This window comes from Balearica regulorum, chromosome 10, assembly GCF_011004875.1.
Source record: "Balearica regulorum gibbericeps isolate bBalReg1 chromosome 10, bBalReg1.pri, whole genome shotgun sequence".
Taxonomy (NCBI): domain Eukaryota; kingdom Metazoa; phylum Chordata; class Aves; order Gruiformes; family Gruidae; genus Balearica; species Balearica regulorum.
In genome coordinates, this window is record NC_046193.1 from 6,274,525 (window position 1) to 6,294,136 (window position 19,612).

Sequence of the window (19,612 nt, forward strand, 5' to 3'; positions counted from 1 at the left end):
CCAGTGCTCATGGAAAATGGGGTTTCTCAGAATAGGCTGCCCTAAGGGAAGGCAAATATTTGCCTTACTAATTTATATTGGTTGGGTTTTTTTGGTTTTTTAAAGTGCAGTGACTTTCTAAGAAAAGGTGAAAATCACCTTTTTCTGTCATACAGTAATTCTATGGAGTGTGTTATGACTTTAGGAAATAAGTGAACAGAAAAATCTGAAAACTTTTTGTGATAGAAGATGGACTCTCCGGTATGTCAGAGGAATTTGACTATTAATGGATGTTGTGCACGGTAGTGGTAGCTTATAAAAGTCATGTTCGTGTGAGATAAGACAGTGTTTGCCAATCTGTTACTGCTTAAAAAGGTGTGACCGCGGTGTATTAATTATAAACTGACCCACTTAGACAGTCATACTACCTGAGTAATAGTTGTCTCTCCTGACTGTTTAAATTGCTTCTCTGGAGTTTTCCATTTTTGGGTGAAAAGAAGTTCCTTTTCAGAGGTCAACTTTAAAGTTCCATTGAGCTGGGGGATAAATTCTGTTTTGCATGTGGAGAGGAATGATGGTTGCTGAAAACACAGAATGTACCTTCTCGTAATCATTTTTGTGTTTTAAAAAATGAGAGCAGCATTTATCTTCTGTATTACAATGAAATTCTTAGAAGTCTAGGATGTTTAAAAACCAGAAAAGTTAAATAAATTTCTGACTGAGTGTTGTTCATGTATGTTTAACAATGAGGATTTGTTTCAAAGAAAATAATGATAAAGCTAAGGTGGGAATAGGAGATGGATTATCAGATTAATAGCATTCGTCCTGGTGGAACAGATTGATTTCAATAGTTTAGCTATTCAGAATTTGGGAAATTTTAGTATAAATCATAGGGGGAAAGTGATTAACCTTCGCCAACTCAAAATTAGATTGCATCTTTACTAGAACTTCATTTTTAAAGCAGTCCAATTCTAAAAATGTGTTTTCTATCAACAGGATGTAAAGTAGAATCTATATTTCTGAATGTTGAAGCTGTAAACACACACAGAGATAAACCCGAGGTAAGAATATTTTTTAAATCGGAGAACTTGACGTAATGTACTGAGCTGATTTTCATTGTCCTTGTGGTTAGAAATGATTTGATAACTCAGCTGAGCGTATTTAATTTTACATATCAAGCTTCACTGCTGGTTGGCTGTTGGGGGGGAAATCCTTTTTATTGAGCAAATTTATCTTGCATATGAGCTCTAGCTGGAGTAGTTTATTTTCAAAAAATGTATGAGGAGTTGAAGATACAGTATCTATCTAAAAACTGTATAAAGTTCTTCTAGGCTTTGTCATTCATCAGAAGTAGCGTGTAGTCAAAAAGTACTCTGATATGAACGCTTATTTTGGAGAGAGTAAATAATGGAGTTATCGGCTTTTTCATCACGGTGATCATTGCTGTATAAAAAAGAGGAATTGATGATGCCATCTGTGTTTTAAGCCAAAGCTGGGGAGGAAGACTAGATCTTGGGATACAGGAGAACAACCGGGGAAAAGGAAATTGAGTGTATTTGTAAAAGGTAAACAGAGATAAGATGTCAAACCACAGCAGCTTCGTGCTCTGCCTCTGTCAGGCACGCAGTTCTGTGCGCTCCTAAGTGTTGACGTGAGGTTAGGTTGATTCTGCTGCTCACGCAAAACTCTTCCTTTGCTGCATCATGAAAGTTATGTAAAATGTGTCACGAGAAAAAATTTCTGGTTCCCTTGCAGAGCCTCACACTAACGCTATGAGGTATGGCACTGATGCCTTGCTGAGGTTATGAGCCACACCCACTGGTGAACTAAAAGTCAGTTTGGTAATGTGAGAAAAAAAGGCACTTCGTTCGTGGCGGTTTTCAGAACAATGGTTTAGGTGAAAAGGAATATAGTGATAAATGTGTTTTTCTGTATGTATTCAATAGGGTATATGACACAGAATGCCTTACATGAGGGTATGGTTTTGTTGCAGTTGTGCAGAATTCATGCTGGAGGGGTCTGCAAATAAGTTTGGTTTTAATGACTTGGGTATTCAGAGTTCTGAAAATACTGATTTTTGGTCTTGTAGCCAAGACATTTTCTATTAGATAGTAGTATTGCGTATTTCCTCTCTCTTTCCCTTTCTCCTTTGTCGTTCTGCTTTACCACTTTTGTATCTTGGTTTGGTTTGTTAGGTTTAGGAAATCCGTTCTGTTTTCACAGTGCCTCAAAGGTGTTGGAGAAGCACAGGGAAAATAGACAAGGGTGTCTTAGAGCAGGTGTCAGGTAATCTGTGTTAAATGATGTAGATCAACTGAACATCTTTAGTTTGGCTGTTTGCTGAATTTACAGCTTGCTAAAGTGTCTTGGGAATTGCTGTTGGAAATACAGCTTCTCTAACCAAAGGTGTTTATTTTGAGGGGGAAAAGCTCTTCCTGAATCACCAAGTGACACCATGTCTCGCAAGTGATGCGTCCATACTGACGTTGGTGTTGGGTGGTTGCATTTCAGGTGCGTGTAGAGGATCGTGCAGATAGTTGCATTGGAGTGGACGCAAAGACACAAAGCTGTTTGTTTAGACCAGAAATAAATTGAGTTAATGAATTTTAAAAAAGGAGCAGAGGCATTTTTATTAAAAAACCCCAAACACTCTTCTCCCTCTGCCCCCCAAAGAAACCCCAGACCAGTGAGGTATGGGTGATGATATGCTGTCCATAGTAGGGCTGAATGAAGGACTAATTTGATCCTGTCTGCATTTAGATGCTGCTCAGAGGACTATGAAAATTTCAAAAGATTTCATTTGCGTCACCTACAAAAAAAATGTTAATTACTTCTGTAAAATTAAATTTTCGAATAGTCTATTGAAGTCAAAGCATTTAATTAAATACAGCATCGCAGATAACAACATTGTTAAACAATGAAACTATTTGATTAAGAATTGCCCAGTGTGCTGTTCTGTGCCCCCACAAGTAATTTGTGTTTCAGAACAGTGCAGTCCTTTTTGGCTTCAGCTGAAAGCATCTGTTTTCACATTGCAGAAATACAGGGAAAGCACTGGAGTATTTGTTTATAGTATGTGTAAACCTCAGTGTATGATGATGATTTGTCTGAAGTGGAGTCTTGTGTTTGTCAGCATTGTAGTGGCTTAAGTTCCTGACCTTCTCAAATGAAGGACTCTGTAGTCTTTTCTACTCAAAATCATTCAGAGGATTACTTCAGCTCTTGCTTGGGCCCCCTCTTTGGGCCAGAAAGCAAGCACCAAGGTAAAATGTCTATTTTGCACCTCTGTCTTAGTGAATGACAGATAGGAGGGGTGCTCGTAGCAAGAAACCCAGATCTGCTTTTTGATTTTGTGGGGAGGAAAGGGAGAGAGAGATGTTACCAAAGGCTGAGTTTGCTTACCACAGTGTAACACAAGTAATACTTACGAAGCCCATCAGCACAAAGTTTGAAGAACTGGCAATGATTTGGCCTAAAACAGGCCAAACCTTAGATCAAGATCTTAGAAGGAACTTCAGCAGAACAGTTTATCAGTCTGCTTTCTTGGTAGAAGGGAGAATACGAATTGCACAGTCTTTGGGACTTGCATGACATGGTACCGTGGCCGGCGTGATTCCCGATTCTGGTTCCGCAGAGCAGCACTCAAAGCTGTGCTTCCTAGCGCAAGGGTTTGGCAGTGCTGGTGGTTTGGTTTTGGATGATTTGCTGCATTGAATGTAACTTTTTTTCTACAGCCTCTGCAAAATGAGGTGAGATCTAGTTGGTGTGAGCAGTCTTGAATGGTTCAGGTGTCTGGTAGGAGATTTTTCTGTTCTGTCCGGTGTAGCACATCACCTATAACACAAACAAATGTTAAAGTCTTCCCTTGGGAAAGAAGTATATGGCATCGTTCAGCAAAGACTGGAAGTTGCATAATGGATATGTATATGTAGAAGCGTGTGTTTAAGTGTGTTCCTGCTTAGGCCTGTAAAAGACGTCCTCCTAAACGTGAGTGACTTGAGCTTTTGGTGATGTTAGCAGCATGGTGTCTGTGATTACTGTAAATATGTTTTCCAGCTGTCTACTTCTGGGACACCAACCAGCTGTCAGTCTGCCGCATTCCTGGGCTGTGGGGGGTTTAAAAAAATCTCTGCTTTTAAATAAATGCAGCTGTGTACTTGTGAAGGAATCTGATTGGTATTTTTGTTGCTCTTACTGCTGCATGATAAATATTCTCCTCTGTATTTTTATTATTATACAGAATGTAGACATTTCCCGACCTCCCGAGGACGCTCTTGTAACAGTCCCTGCTCATCAGTGAATCCTGTGTGCTGATCAACTATCGAACTTGGGGTGCTGTTTTCATCCTACTACTTCAAAATAAATTGAAAAACTAATCATTCCAATCACTTTGAAATAAAAAAGCCCCACCCAAACCCAACAACTCAAAACCCAAATCAAATGTTTGTACAGCGCATGACTTGAAAAAAAATTATTATCAAATCACAATAAAACTGTATTGCACTGGTTAATTTATTGTGGATGAAACATTGATCGGCTGTCACTGGAATGCTGTTTTTGTAAATTTTGATGATTTAAAGATCCTGCAGCATTAAGTGTTATTGTAACAGCCAGCAATCATTTAATGTTAGCTGCAGCGTGTTTATAAAAGCCTTGAAACACAGCATCCTGTGTGCAATGAGAACAAGTTGAAGTTTGTTTTCTAGGCACCAGTATTATCTATTTCAGTGCCCTTGGGAGTGATTGGACTGCTATGTAGTATAAAATAACAATCCATAGTTACTGTAAAATCTTAATCCCACTGATCCATAGCACTAGTGCTTTAGATGTGCTAATTAATGATGTGCTCTTTGAAGAGGGTAGCAAGTTTTCATTTAGTTCCAGAGCAATTATTCAAGGTACAGGAATGTGTATAAATGTTTTTAATATATGACTTTTTTAACAGCTGTTCTGCATTAACTAGGCTTCTGCCCACCGGCAGAAGTGATTTTAGATTTCCTCTTTTCCTGCTTCTCGTATGGACATGGGTGATTGACGAGCTTTTACAGCTCTGCTCCGTATGTTTTGTACCCAGATTTTATCTAGGCTACAGTAAGCAGTGTTGACCATTTCAGAATGTGGAAGCAGAGTTGGCCTGATGATTTTGTAGCTGGGTTGTGACTTGCCTTGTAGGGGATGGGAGGGTTTTCCTCCTGTCAGTAGGCACGGGATCTCAAACCAGCAGGGAATGCATCCTAAACTGAACTACAGCAAAACCTTTCGCAGGCTGGAGGAGACTGTGGCTTGTTTGAGACGTGGTGCTGTGCCTTGGCTCCCTTCTCTGCACTGTTACGGTGGGCAGAACCAGGCAGCGGGAAGCATCTGTGCCATCAAAGCAGCTTGGGTTAGGTAGCATTGAGTCTGGGAAAGGCAGAAAATCATTGAGTCCTGGGACTGTTTTCTGAGGGGGTCTTATAGTATTGACAGTAAGCAGGAGTGGCGCGTTGTGGAAAGCTTTATCTGCTAGCTTTCTCAGGTGGTACGTTTTTCCAAAACCGGGATTTTGGGAAAGAAAGGGTTACATATGTGCACTTCTAAAATTACACTAAAGTTTTCAGAGGTTTATAGCAATTGGGAATGTCTGATAGAACCAAATAAGTCCTGGCCAGAGAGCCTCCCGCTGTACTGCTGCTTGGTATTTAGTTAAACCAGTGTCCCAGGATGGGCTGCAACTGGGGGGAACCCGGATTATTTTCCCCTCTCTGTTGTGAACGTGATGTGGGAGTGTTTTGTCAATTTTCTGTGTTTAATTGCCCCTTAGCAAGTGCTTTGCCATGAAACATGCCACAGAGGAGGAGATCTGAGCCTGCCGTACCCACTTGCACACATTAATTAGTCAGTCGGGTTGCTTTGACCTGACGGTTGAGGTGATGTCCCCGAGAGGGCACGGGGACACTGGCCATAGTCGGGTACTGAGAAACAGCACCGAGATGGCTCGGAGTGCTGTCACCTCCGTGGGCCGTGACTAGGAAATACTGTGCCAATTTAAACTAAACGCATTACATTTTTAATGGAGCCAAAATCTGCGCAGGCGTCTGCTGTGGAAAAACTGAGTTTTGCTGCTTGAAAAAGAATGCCTGGGGCTGTCGGGGGAAACGGAGCGGGAAGGTGGAAGGGGTAGGAACTTAGCCAGGGAGGAAAGCTGGGCTTGCATGCTCTGCTGCCAAACTGGAGGTTGCGGAGGGAGGGGAAGGGGCAGAAGTGCTCAGGCCCCTCCATCCCTGCCGGCTGCCACTAGCCCATTTCCTGGGGCTGAGGCTGCGTGCTGTTCTCTTTGCTGAGCATAATGCTCATTGTGCTGATGTATGCAATGGACTGAAGTGGATATTTAAAAGCAGTTTTGCACTCTAAGGTGTCTCCTATTACAGCAGGATTGCTTAATAGCCATCTCTGGCTTATTTTCTTAGGAAAAGAAAGGCCCAATGCTGGGTGGGAAGCGGCAGTGACAGTTTGTGGCACAGCTCGCAGAGGGAAAGCTGGCTGGTAGAGTACTGGGTTATTCATATTGTGCTGTTTGTTTCTCTGTGTATGCCTGTGCTGGTTCTTTGTCCTTGAGGCTACTCCTTTCCGGTGGAAGAGCCTTCCTGCAAAATCTTCCTGGTTTGCTGTGAAGGTGGTGTGTAGCTAATCAAAATAAAACTGAAAAGGCAGTTCTGTCCTGTTCGGAAACCTATAGCACTTTGTTTCTGGGAAGCGGGTACAATCCCAAGTGCCATCATCTAATGTCATTCCTATGAGTAGGAATCCATTACCATTAATGAGGATATTAGTCCCTCTCTAAGCCTTGGTTCATCTGGTCTTGCGGTTAGGTATTCTATTTGTCTAAAAGCCCTAGGATGTGTTTATGAGGGTTTGTCCCAGACAGAGTTTTCTTTCTTTAGTGTGCTTTACTTCTACAGCCTGTTCTCCTGCACATTTACTCAAAATGAAGCACTTTTTGCTTTCAACTTTCTTGACTGCCTGTCGGTATTCCTACTTGGGTCTGTCTCAGTTGCTAAGATGCTGCTTTCACCTGATACCTCTCATTGACTTGAATAAGCTGTGTCTTCTGCCTTTTCTTGACCACCTTGTTTCCTGTTAGTTTCATGTTATAGCTGTCTAGTTCTTGCTGCTCGTGAAGTAATTTCCAGTACCTCTGGATTCCTGCATATTGATGCTCCACTTCATGCTCCATTTAATTGTCTTTGAATCAATATCAGATGTTCAGCTTAAAAGATTTCAGCCAATACTCCTGGAGTGCCTGTGGAGGCATCTCCGCAGTCCCAAGGAATTTCTGGGTATGTTGCATCAGTTGCTAAGAAAAATACAAAGAAATGCAACAAATGCCATCATGGTTTGGTTTGGTTTTTTCCTTGTAGTCATGCGGAATGTGACACGTTTTGCCACCTTCTCATGTTCTTGGGCAGATGTCATGTCCGTCAGTGTCTTAGTGTGTCCTTTGCTGCAGGAGAGATGCTACCTGTAGGAACTTCTTCCTGAAACAGCGTTGTTGCTTTTCTTTCCTTCAAAGAGAGAAGTCAGGGAGCGGGTTGGGCAGTGTGCTCGTGGGTGCAGAGATTTCCAGGACTCGGACGACTGTCCGTTCGTGTGCGTGTTCTCAGAAACCTTGTGTGGTGTGGTCATGGTGGAAAACGGGGTGATTTACCCACGGGCTTGAAGGCTGATGAGAAGGGAGAATTGGTACGGGTAGGAGTGATGTTGGCACACTTCAACCCCCAAATCAAATCTGGTGCTGGTTGTTTATCTCCTGTTTTCATAAGAAATGGCTGAAAATCCTAGAAACTGGGATTGGGGAGGGGAATGACTTGCTTTTTAAGTCGATGCATTTTGACTGGTGGACTTGTGTGAATGCTGTTTGGAGTGTGGGGGCTGAGGGTCCCCCTCGCAATGTGCTAGTGGGGCTCTCCTTTTCCTTGAGTTGGACTGGAGAGACTTGTTTGGAAAGTAAACTCTAATAAATGTGGTTATAAAACCACTGAAACATTATCTGATGTCATTGTGACATCTGCCACATGCCTGTGTATCCTGAAGTGCATTTAATCTTTATGTTACCAGCTCTTTAGGGAAAACTTTGTTACAGCTTTTCAGGGAGTTATTCAGAGTCCTTCCAGTGACTTAGCTGCTCACAGACAGGATCAGGATTAGTTTTATAGCTGTTGGTGTAAAGGAGTCATTTCCTGGAGCGTGCTTGAAACAAGGATAGATGGGCTTCCCTCCCTCCAGATTGGATCAGTCCTTGTGTGGTTTATGACCTCTGCTGCATGGTTTTGTTTTTTCTTATACTATATGCAGAAAGACTAGGAGAGAGAGTGGATTAGAAAAAGGTGGCTAAAAACAGTGATTAAAGGAAAAAAGTCTTAAAAACCCATAACATTGTGACCTGCATATGGTGTACAGAGACTGGTTGTCCTACCAGAGCTGGTGTAATACAAGTCTTAGACGCTTTTTCCCTGGCAGCAGAGCGCCTGCGTTTGGGTAGCTGAGGGAGTTGGGCTCTGCAAAGCACGTAGCGTCTGGGATGAGGTCTAAGCCTGGCTTCCGACTTCTACTCACGGCTGGGACCGTGTGTTTTGCACTTTGAGGAAATACGCATTAAAACTTGCTCATTTTTTGCCTTGCACAATAGCCATGTGTTAAGCGAAACTACGTCTGACCGTTGAGTCCCTTGCTTTAAAATCTTTTTTTTTTTTTCCTTTCAATTTGCAGAATGTAGGTGTGGATCGGTCAAGAGAAGAAGCGTTGAGGACAGTACCTAACCACCTATAGCTCCAGTTCCCGGGGCGGCAGCCCTTCCTCCAGCGCAAGAGCATTAAGTAGCAGCTCAGGTCCAGGAGAATGGAGAAGGCGTTGCTGAGCGCCGAGCGAGTTGGAACGGACGCGCCTCCCCTTCACTTTAAGACATTTCGAATGTGATTCAGCTTCTCTGGAGAAAACTTGTAGTTCTGGATAACTCCCAGTGCTGAGAGGTATCGGTAACAAGATTTATGGGAAGCAGAATAGAGTTGGCTTTAGATTTTTCGTATGTAAATTTGTGCAGTTTAAGTGGATTTTATTGTTCATCTGTGGATACTGCGAGATGGTTAATTGCCCATGTCAATTTTACTGTCAGATTTTAACTAGATTTTACTTTCTTTTTTTAAGTGTTTTTTCTAAGAGCTCCTCTTATTTTTACTGTGAATGATTGCATTAGAATTACATGGAGATTTTTTTGATGGCGTATTTAACACAGGTGAAATTCTACATTTTCAGCATTGGAGGCTTCACGTTGCAAAATTACTTTAAGTGGAAAAGCCTATCAGCTCTGATAGCTTTTCTGTGTTTTAAATTGTGCTTTGGTTTGCCAACCGCAACTTAACATTCTTCTGAAACGGGGAGACTTTGTGTCCCTGCCCATGGCAGGGGGGTTGGAACTAGATGATCTGGAAGGTCCCTTCCAACCCAAACTGTTCTGTGATCCTATGACTTTCTCCTTGGAAAATAAAAGCATTAAAGCTAGATTTGCTACCTGAAAATTTTTTCTGTTTTAGCAAGATTTTAACATTTTCCAGGGGCTGTATTTTGGAGGGTCCTGGAGGACCTGATATTAAGTGGGGGACATGAGTGTGAGTGTAGCTAGCAGTCTGGGCCCTGAATCGGGAGAGCCATGTCCTTTCTGCTGCCGTTACAGGAGGGATGAGCAGCTCTCAGACTGGAAGGGAGGGGAAAGGGATTTGGACTGTCAGGGGCTGGAGACGCTGCTTGTCTTTAGTGCTGTGATTTTTTTTATTTTTAGGCACTTTTTGGAATGAATTTCAACATAAGAGTGTATGTTTCTGTCTTATAGCCACTTTAATACGTACATCAGGAAACAGTACAGAAAGGTTAGGTGGAGTTTAACCCTTCTAACAGCTCTTGCAAGAAAAATACCAGGTAAATTCTGAAACTATTTTTAACACGTCACACCTGCCTTGGGGTTTTCGTGTTGTTTTTAAGCACCTTCCCCCATCCCAATCCTTCGCTGCATTTTTATACTTTGTGAAACTCCAGTGCTAAAAATGGAATTTTCTATGTCCGAGGCCACGACCTTTTAACTGTACTGAATCAACGTGTGTTCTGTGTGTGTTACCAGACAACTGAAGCGAGCTGCCAGCGCTGCTGCTGGCTCTTAGTTCTTGAAATGAGAACTGTTCTTTGGTAGTTGGGCTGTGTTTTTTCTAAGGATTTCTCTTCAGTTTGTTGAGCTTTTACCATGTATGTCATTGGGGTTTTGTTTTGTTGTTTGTTTTTGTGTTTGGTTTTTTTCTTTTTTCTTAACTCCTGTGTGAAATACTGGGCCCTCATAATGTAGTTTTTGCAGGCAAGGGCTAAATTGTCTTTTGTGCAGGGTTTATAAAATAACATGCTGCTGTTGTGATTTGTTTCAATAAGCTAATTTCAGCAATATATTCAGCTCTGGAAGTAAGCCATACCGTATCGCTGGGTTCCATTTCAGAAGAGGAATGCATAGGGTACGGGACGACCAGAAACACTTGCTTCGAGCGCTGCTGTCTAAAGCTTTGTGTGTGCAATCCACGTGTTCGGTAATGCCCATTTCAGATCTTTATTAAGTAGTTAATTGTGTGAGGAGAGAGACCACGCAGCGCTGCTCGGCGAAGTTAATTTATTGGTGTGTAGTTAACAAGGCCACCTTGGTGGCAAAAATATAGAAGTAATTTCCCCTCCTGATTTGCCATGTGCTCAATGTGGGAAAGCCGGGCTGTGCTCCAGGCAGCCCTTGCTCCTCCAGACCTCCACCGTCCAGCCGCGACCAGGAGTTGTTAAACAGCTTTTAAATGAAGAAAGTCAGAGTTTATCTGTAGGTAGGGCAAATCCCAGGACACTCTATTGGAAAAGCGGGGTTTTACGGGCAGACTGCGGTACTCCTCGAGCTCAGACCTGGTTAAAGCGGTGTGGTGGAAGGAAAGGTGAGAGCTGAGCCCAAGGGCTGCTTCTCTTCACTGGCCGGCACGGCTCCGGGTGTCTCCCCTCTCTCCCTTTCTGTTTTACCCCTCTCAACTTTCAGAGGTGCTGTAAAATTCCTTGAGGCTAAATGTTTTATGTATGGTAGGTATTTTTATAGCCTGCTTTTGAATATACTGTGATGAGTGTTACACTAAGTGGGTGTTCAGTAAAAAGAATTATATACAAGTGTAAATAAACTGTTATGCTGATACTTGAAGAGGAAAGAAAAAAAAAAAAAAGAAGTTGTCTCTGTACTTTAGGAAGGTACTAAATCACTGACTGCATCTGGCCCTTTCTAGCTGGAGAGACCAAGTGTAGACAACGACTGTAGATTTGGAGTGAGTGATTAGATTTGGAGTGAGTGACCGGTTCTCCCCGGGGCATAACCACCTTTCTGGAAAGGCACTGTCAGGAATTGCAGATTATTGTCACAATCTAAAAGCTGCGTTCACCCCCTCCCTCCTGACAGAACCGTCACTGACGGGAGAGGTGGAAACCCTTGTCCTGACCTTGTATATTTGTACCCACGTTTATTTTTCTGCCTTCTGACTGTTAAGGCACTTGCTCGCTCAGATGCAGTCTCTCAAATGGGATTAAACTGTCTTTTCTTACATTGTTGGCCTTCGTCATAGTCTTTCAGACAAATGTAATCATTTGACTGTTGGTCCAAGTAATAAAGATCAAATGCCACAGCATGTGCCAATGTGTGTTTCTTTCCGTGCCCATTTTCAGCACCTGAAGTGCCAGGTGAGTGTTCCACAGCTTTCGGAAGAAAGATAGGCAGAAGAATTAAGTTAATTGTTTGCTTTACTCTGACAATTAATTATAATTTAAGTAACAAACTCAGTAACTGAGGAAGATGGTGGAAGATCTGATTAAATACAAGTCAAGATTTGCATGCAGTGGAGAAGAAAGGTAAGACTTTATTAATTTTACCTCATTGTTGGTAGTTTAAGAATTGATGCACGCTCTCACAGCTACACTCTTCTTACACTGTCTTCCCAATGCTGCTGCTGCATTTTTGAGAAAGCTGAAAACCAACAGCAAAACGCTGCTTTCTAGTACAAACTTACAAATAGAGGTCAGGTAGATGGCATTACATTTGCAGGGGTACTTGTCATTCTGAAGGATAAGGACAAAATTAATTACCACTTTGTGGTTTAGAATTACGTACTCAAATTTGCCTGTCTTGTTGATCACTCTGTACTCTTGGGTGGTAACCTCTTGTATCTTCTCTGCTAGGAAGAAGGAATATTTTCTTCATTTTTAACTCTACTGTGTATTTATGTCTGTGTGGGAGGTAATTTTTTTGTTGTTTTTTTTTTTTCTTCTAAAGCTTTTAGGCTGCTTTCCTTCAAAAACCTCCGTCTCCCAGTAGCACGAGGCTGGCCCAGACCATGATGGTTGAGGAAACCCAGCCATTTGTCTGCCGGGCGTCCCTCGGGCACTGCAGTTCGGCGGAGGTGGCCCTGGAGCTGTATGACCTGCGGAGCTTTCACGGTGGGTTCTGTAACCTGAGCAGGGCAGCTTCTGTTCAGGTGGCGCAGTTAATGCTCCACAGTGCAGGGGGGTACAGTAACTGCTTGGTGGAGGAGAGGTGTCTTTGCCCAGGTGTCGTGAGCGTGGTCAGGCGTGTGATGGGATGCTTCAGGTAAGTTGGTCAAATACCAGAAGAGCAGCAAGGTCCCTCCTGAGTAGGTCTGGCACCCGTTACTCCAGAGTGAAGCAGGTAAGGACAGTAAGCAAATGTTCCTACAAGCGACAATTGCTACTTCTTGTAGTTTATTACAGCTTCTTGGACAGCAAATACTCCATGCTGCTGGCAGCTACATTTGTACCTTCTTACGTAGAAAAGTGTTTCTGCTTGGGTAGGAGGATCCAGCACTCGCCTTCGAAAGCAGAATAACGTTGTAGGGAAAAATGGCAAACCAGAAATGACTTGGCAGGTTACTGGAAGGGGAAAACCACAAGTTTGCTGCTCTCCCTGGCAGCAATGCAGTGTTTGTTCCCTCTGACAGGGCTGTGTAAGTGCCTGTGATGGCACCAAGGCAAAGCCAGGCTGTTGGGAAACACCGGCTGTGTTCGGACTATTCCACCCTGCATCTACTGCATGCTTAGCTGACAGCCAGGTCTTACTGGTGATAGTGCTAAGCTAGAGCTGTGCTTCAGCAGGAAAACAAAGGCTGCACTGTGTTTTTTTGTCTATAGGAGGTCTTACTGAGGGGGCAGGCAATGGCTTTCTCCTGCTCTTCCAGCAGGATTAACAGTCTGAAACTGCCCAGAAACTCCAGGGTGCACTAAGAGCACGGCACTGTCCTGTAACTGCGTTGGACAAACTGATACCAATATGTCAAGGGTTTTTTTTGGCCTGCTCAATGGTTGAGAAAATGAAAATAATTTGCACTAGTGTGAGAAGCTACAGAAAACTTTTGAGAAGTCTGAGGGACCTTGGTTCATTCTGTATTTTACAAGCTGATTGCAAGGAGAAGAGTTTTGGAAAAAGCTTTGCAGCAATTACATTAGTTTTTCTTTCTTGTTAGTGGTTAACAATCAAAATTCAGAGGTAGGTATTGCAACAAAGCAGGCTCTAGTTCTGTGCCCTTTTTACAGCAAGTAGGAGCAGCCACAGCTGCTGGAAGAAGGATTTTGTGCTTGGCAGTTAAGCAAGCTGCTTCCTCTCTGCCAGCTCAGGCCAGCGGTACTAACGCTCTGCTGCGATCGTATGGCGTGTTTCTGTTCATGGGAAGGGGCGTTGAAGGGCAGGGACGCCTCTTCCCAGGCAGCGTCGCCGGCTGTGGCCAGGTACTTGCCCCAGAATAAACACGTAGCGCGGTCGCTGAAGCCAGACGCTTGCTTGGCACCGAGCCGTTCCCACAGCAGCTGGTGTTAGACTGAATATCTGCTTTTGTCTAAGTCTTCAGTTTGGTTAATTCTCCTAAAATATTTGTGTTGTTTTTGTAAGTGATCAGGGCTTAAAAATTGTTATTTTTTTACTGTAGTTTAAAGACAACATGAGTCTAATTGCGTATTTCTAGAAAAAAAATCCTAAAGCCGTGAATGAAAGTTTAACGTAACTTTTGTTTAATTGAGGACAAGTAAAAGAACCAAGGGCTCAAACACTTTTTAAAAAGACATCTTCTGTTCCCCAATGTCTTCTCTCGAGCAAAATATACAGCACATACATATATATAACTACATTCAAGTACCAAACAATTTACATTTTCCCAAATAGAGAAAATAATACACATGATTCACATACCTTAAACCCAACCATGCATAAAAGAACACTGCCAATAACTCAGCAGTTGGACATAATTAATCACACGACTGTATTATTCTGAAGTATCCATGACATCGTTGGAATGCAAAACACTTGGGAGTTTTCGGTTTATGACGTTTAACCCTGCTTTAAAGTCCGACTCTGTTTGGAGACTTACTTGTCCAAGATCTGTTCAAATTTAGGGTTAATAAAAGAAAATCCATCAAATGCAGATTGATCCATGGACTCAATCAGGTTTTTGTCACTGTAGGACAATTTTGGCTTCTCACTCAGAAATTCTCTGTCGAAGTTGTTGTAGTCACTTGCTGACTTCTGTGTTAAACGGAGAGGGAAGATAGTTTGAGACAAACTGTCATTTCTTCCAGAACAGATTACTTAAATACAAAAGGTTAGGAGTCCTTGAGCTCCATCCCTCCCTCTTCCCTCTGATTTAGAGAAAAAAAATCTCCTTTTTGCCTATTTCAACAACACTGTAAGATTATAACTAACTGGGCAATTGCTTATTGTTGACAACAAATAGCACCAGGTTGCTTTGGAGAAGAACCACCTTGGACTGGTGATCCGTTTCATACAATTACCCAAAGACTCTCTACTGACAAAAACAATGCAGCATTTACATTTAAGCCCAACATTTCTTGCCGTTAACAAAAACTTTTAAATTCCTGAAAGCATTTTACAGTCTGTACTTGTTCAGAGAAGAAAAAAGCACTGCTTTCTGTCTGGATAAAATATTTGTGCATGTTTCATAAGAGTTCACGTTACTAAAGACCACGTTTTACACTCTGTACCTCTGAAGGTTAACTGTTTGTAGGATCCTTACGTTGCCAGAGTCCCCTTTCCTCTGGGAACATGAATCTGCCTGTTGTTGAACAGGACAGTTCTCCTCCATCGAGTAGGTAAGTACATTTTAAAGAGCCTGCACTACCTCCAGATCGTTTTACCTGTACCAGTAACAGGCTGGAGGAAAACTGGTTTGAGTTTCTAACCAGGTGAGATGATGCAGCAGCAGCCCACGGTGATACCGACTATGAGTAACAGCCGGGCTGTTCTTCAGGTCTTTTTTGAGGTAACATTAGACATATACGTTACACATAGTTCTAAGTTCAGTAGTAGAGAGCATGTATCTTTTTGCTCACTTGGAGCCTGTCAATGAGTTTGGAACAGCACATTCTTAATGCTTGTACTGAATGCCTGCAGGCAGTTACCAAGTGAGTAGCCCCAAGTTATTGGTCCTTCTCCCATGTGGCATTAGAGAAGAGAAAAATGCAAGAAACTATCAGCATTTCTAAGATCGAGGCACATAAAACATTGTATTTTTCTAATGATCCAAAGATTTAAGAAGAATGAGTATGGAGCTATTAATTGATTTCCTGAAGAGTCTGTTAGTAAAGAAGCTCCCTGAGAGAGCATGGGAAGGCAGTCTTGATTGATAGGAAAGATTTCAGGGCAGTCCAAGGAATCTAGTGCACCTCTTTAACTGAACCATCTGTATGTTTGAGGTACATAACAATCTCATTTATAACCTTGCAGTAGGATAGTCTGAACTTAGAGAAATCACCCCTTGGCCAGCACTTGCTGTACTGCTCCAGAATGCAGAATAACCCACATACCACTTTGGGCCTGAAAGGAGGATCCACCTCCCTCTTCTCCAGCGCCGTCCAGTTGATGGTTTTGAAGAAAGGATGGTCTCTGATATTCCCAGTCACCCCAAGTCGTCGTGTTGGATCCCTTTCAAATAGCTGCAAGAGAAGACAAAACCCGGTAAAGCCTTACTCTGCTCACAGGTAGGTGGCACTGGAAGAATAATGAGTATGCTGCTAAGAGAACAAGAGTTGCTAACAGCAAACAGACCATTAGTAATTAAGCTGGCCTGGCTTTCCATGTGTAGAAGTAATTTGCTTGCTGATAAACAAGCCCCTCCCTGGACAAATACAGTACTGTGACCCACTTGTTGATCATTAGTCCTACCTTTTCTAATATGTCTTTTGATTCCTTGGTAATCCAGCGTGGGTAGTGAGGGGTGTCCACTCGGATCGACTCAAACAGCTCATCTTCATCGTCCCCATGGAAGGGCGATTGTCCAATAAGCATCTCGTACAGCAGGACCCCAAATGACCACCAGTCCACAGAGAATGTGTACCGCAAACCTTGCAGGATCTTGTTCCACAGAAGAAGTACAATTAGTAAAAGGCAGCAACATACAATTTTTAAGAGAGAATCTTTAATAACTGGGGGTTTTGCCCGCTAAATACCCTAGTTATCTGAAAAATTGTTGACAGAGATACGCATTTGTAGTTTTATCCTTGGCTGCCATTTGCAGAAACGGGGAGAACTCGGTGTCTTTGCTCTCATTCAGAAATTTTCTCCATTAATGTTAAATAACACCATACTTGGAAAACATCCTCTTTAGTTTCTTCACAAGATGAAGGGAGAAGCAAGTAGCAATGAAAAGTAGATTACTACCAGACAGACTTTGACATCATGTATAGCTTTAAAAGCTAACTACCTTAATTGGACTACTTTGCAAATCAGATAAAAACCCAGCTATAACCCAGGGAATTTAACTTAGATTCCCCTGGGAAGCTGCTTTTGCACTGAATTGTGGCCATTTGCATGGGCACAAGTCTGTTCACCATCTGCAGGGCACAAACATTCAGTTGCAGGAGCCCCGTGTGTATGCTAGCTGTAAGGGCAGAAGGGAAAAACTAGTTGTTCAAAACCTGAACATCTTAACATTTCAAAAACGTTGTTTTTTTTAAACTTGCAGCTATAGATATTTACAAGTGTCAAGTACCTTCTACAGAGAACTGAGATTTAATGTTTTTTTTTCTCCTGTGCTAATTAGACTCTTACATTTCTGAACTATTAGTCTGCAAAAGGATGATTAATCACAACAGCCGTTGTAACACCGGTGTACGTGGCAGTGCCATACTGACCTCGGGAGCAATGTAGTCTGGGGTCCCGCAGAAAGTGCTTGCCTTGTTCTCACCAACAACATTTTCTTTGCACATTCCAAAATCAGCTATTTTGATGTGGCCTTCTTTATCAAGCATCACATTGTCCAGTTTTAGGTCCCTGCAAAAAGTATTTTAAAAAAAAGTTATGTTTTAAGGGCAAGTGAGTCATTTTTGTATTCAGATGCATACAGTTTCTTCACTGATAGAACACCTACCCTGCACCATACAAAGAGACTTTTCAAGAAAATAATCATCCATCAACACAATACATACAACATAGTACTTTTGTACTTTGAAGGTGGTGGGGAGAAGGGAAGAATTCTCTTGTCAGAGTAAGAAAGAGGCTGGGGGGTGTGTGTGTGTGTATATATATAGTGTGTGACCTTATAATCCTCAACACTCGCTTTCAGCTCTGTGCTGAAACATTTGGTGCTCCTGTTGCTTCTGGGCAAGTTCGTGCCCCACTAGCCAGCACAGCGCTGCACCAGCTTCATAGCTCAAAAGGAGGATTGTTGGATTCTCAGAGCCTCTGGCAGGAGCGTGACTGTGGGAAGCTTGCCCAACCTTTAGTGCCACCTGTGACTTGGTCCTGGTTACAGCACAAGAGGGTTCATGTGTTGTGGGCGCAGCCTGGAAAGTGTCCTTTTCCTGTCTTTTTTCAGAACAACACTATTCAATCAAATAAGAGCTTTTTAACAGCAGTTTCCAAAAGCTACGTTCCCTCCCTTTTGACTATAATGCAGTTTTTGTCCATCTGGCTGCAAAAGCACATACCAAGGAGGGCAGGCTGAAGAGAAACTGAGCAGCCCTGCTGCTTACTGAGATAGATAGACTTGACTACAGCAGATAATTTGACATGAGAACAGGGCAGTCTTTTCCCATCAGTAACTTAAGTTCCCAGTATCAGCTACTTACACTGCTCACACTGAGCTGCAGCTCGAACCAAGAGTCCCTGATCTAATGCAACGCACCATAAATCCTTCCATGTTTGGACATCAGCTGCTGTTCACCTCAGTAAACTCAATATAGTTGAGATGGGGAAAACTCATGGTAACTTAGGGCACTGCACTTACCTAGCTACAAGAAGTTCTAAAATCTTTTATATGGATGTGCGCTCACATGCGACGCCTACCTAAACTGGTCCAGTCAGGTTCTGTGATTATACTGGTAAACATCCTGCATAAGACTGGGGGGGGGTGGGGGGTGCGTGGAGTACCTTTGTTTTTGCTGGTGTCTTGTTGGAAAATTGTACTGTTCCTCTGAGAATACTTCATACTCTGAAATCTCCCTCCAGGAACATTCTAACTTACTACAGGGAAGTTTAACAGCAAGCCTAAAAATGCTCTAGAAACTCTGGGAAGGAAGGATTTTGTGCTGATGACAACGTATCCTGGAGTTTGATCCTTTCCTGTATAAAAGGCTGCAGGAGGCCGTGGGAATACAGTTGGGTACATTAGGTACCTGCCTGCATTATGGCTGTCTTCTCTGAGGCTGGAAGGCCTTTAAGCATCGTCCTCCTTCACCAAGGAGGATTCCTGTAATGTTCATCCTCTTTACAAACACTTTTTGTGAAATACTAGTCTCTAACTTCAGAAAATTGCTTAATTTGGATGGAGGCTCCAAATTAATATTGCTTAATGGAGGATGGATCCTCCATTTCCTGTTTCTATAAAGGGGGATGGACAATACCAGATGTTTTGGGGCACGTTTACCTAAATTACCTTGTGTAACTTGCTCTTAAGCACGCAGCCCTTACCATTCATGCCTGTTTGTTGTTCCAGAGGTAAGAGCTACCTGAGCAAGTAGTTACCAAACAGTGTTTTAGAGCTGGGGGTGGGGTGAAAAGGCTGGAGAAAGGAAATTGAGAGAAAAAATTACATTTAAAAACCCCCAAACTTCTGATCTCTTGTAGCACGGGTATTTACAGTAAGCAGCAGCTGATCAGGATCTGGCCCCTGGTGAGGCAGAAGCATCATGGTTTGATATGGAAGGCAAAAGCAGACGACTTTCACAAGGCTGGTAGGAACTCATAGCCCCAAGGACCCTCTCCCTTCCCTCCAAACCAAATAGACTCAAAGGCAGTGCTTAAAAATAACTGAAACAAAACCGCTTTTGTGTAACATAAATAACACTCCATCATTCTGGTTGCCAAGGCAGAGACACAGAGATACAGATTCATCTCAGGCATGTTAATGCCCTTGGAATAACATCAGATCTCTTGACAGACAGCTTTTACTTGCCACATCAATCAGTAATTCAAAGATGCATGGAGCGCTAAGACAACTCACAGGTCCCACGCTGGTACTTACCTATAAATAATGCCTTTGCTGTGAAGAAACTGTAGCCCACATAAAATTTCAGCTCCATAAAACCTGAA

The 19,612-nt window shown here is 42.6% G+C and overlaps 2 protein-coding genes across 12 annotated transcripts in view; one reads left to right on the plus strand and one right to left on the minus strand.

Annotated features, from left to right (window-relative positions):
* Positions 1–11,693, plus strand: part of LOC104637742 (6-phosphofructo-2-kinase/fructose-2,6-bisphosphatase 4) — a 52,700-nt gene extending 41,007 nt beyond the window's left edge. For 5 of the 8 annotated variants that reach the window (XM_075762913.1, XM_075762915.1, XM_075762911.1 and 2 more), the window contains 2 exons: positions 976–1,040; positions 8,725–11,693. In XM_075762913.1, the coding sequence (XP_075619028.1) occupies positions 976–1,040; positions 8,725–8,784 (125 nt within the window). In that variant the 3' untranslated portion in view covers positions 8,785–11,693. Of the gene's footprint in view, positions 1–975; positions 1,041–4,219; positions 4,312–8,724 lie in introns of all 8 variants that reach the window. The other 3 variants (XM_075762914.1, XM_075762912.1, XM_075762918.1) reach the window with 3 other exon arrangements.
* A 2,363-nt stretch (positions 11,694–14,056) lies between these two features.
* PRKCD (protein kinase C delta) overlaps positions 14,057–19,612 on the minus strand; it is a 66,982-nt gene continuing 61,426 nt past the window's right edge. For all 4 annotated transcript variants that reach the window (XM_075762922.1, XM_075762920.1, XM_075762923.1 and 1 more), the window contains exons 14-18: positions 19,545–19,607; positions 17,215–17,353; positions 16,247–16,435; positions 15,889–16,017; positions 14,057–14,590 (exon numbers count right to left, since the gene is read on the minus strand). In XM_075762922.1, the coding sequence (XP_075619037.1) occupies positions 14,432–14,590; positions 15,889–16,017; positions 16,247–16,435; positions 17,215–17,353; positions 19,545–19,607 (679 nt within the window). In that variant the 3' untranslated portion in view covers positions 14,057–14,431. The remainder of the gene's footprint in view (positions 14,591–15,888; positions 16,018–16,246; positions 16,436–17,214; positions 17,354–19,544; positions 19,608–19,612) is intronic.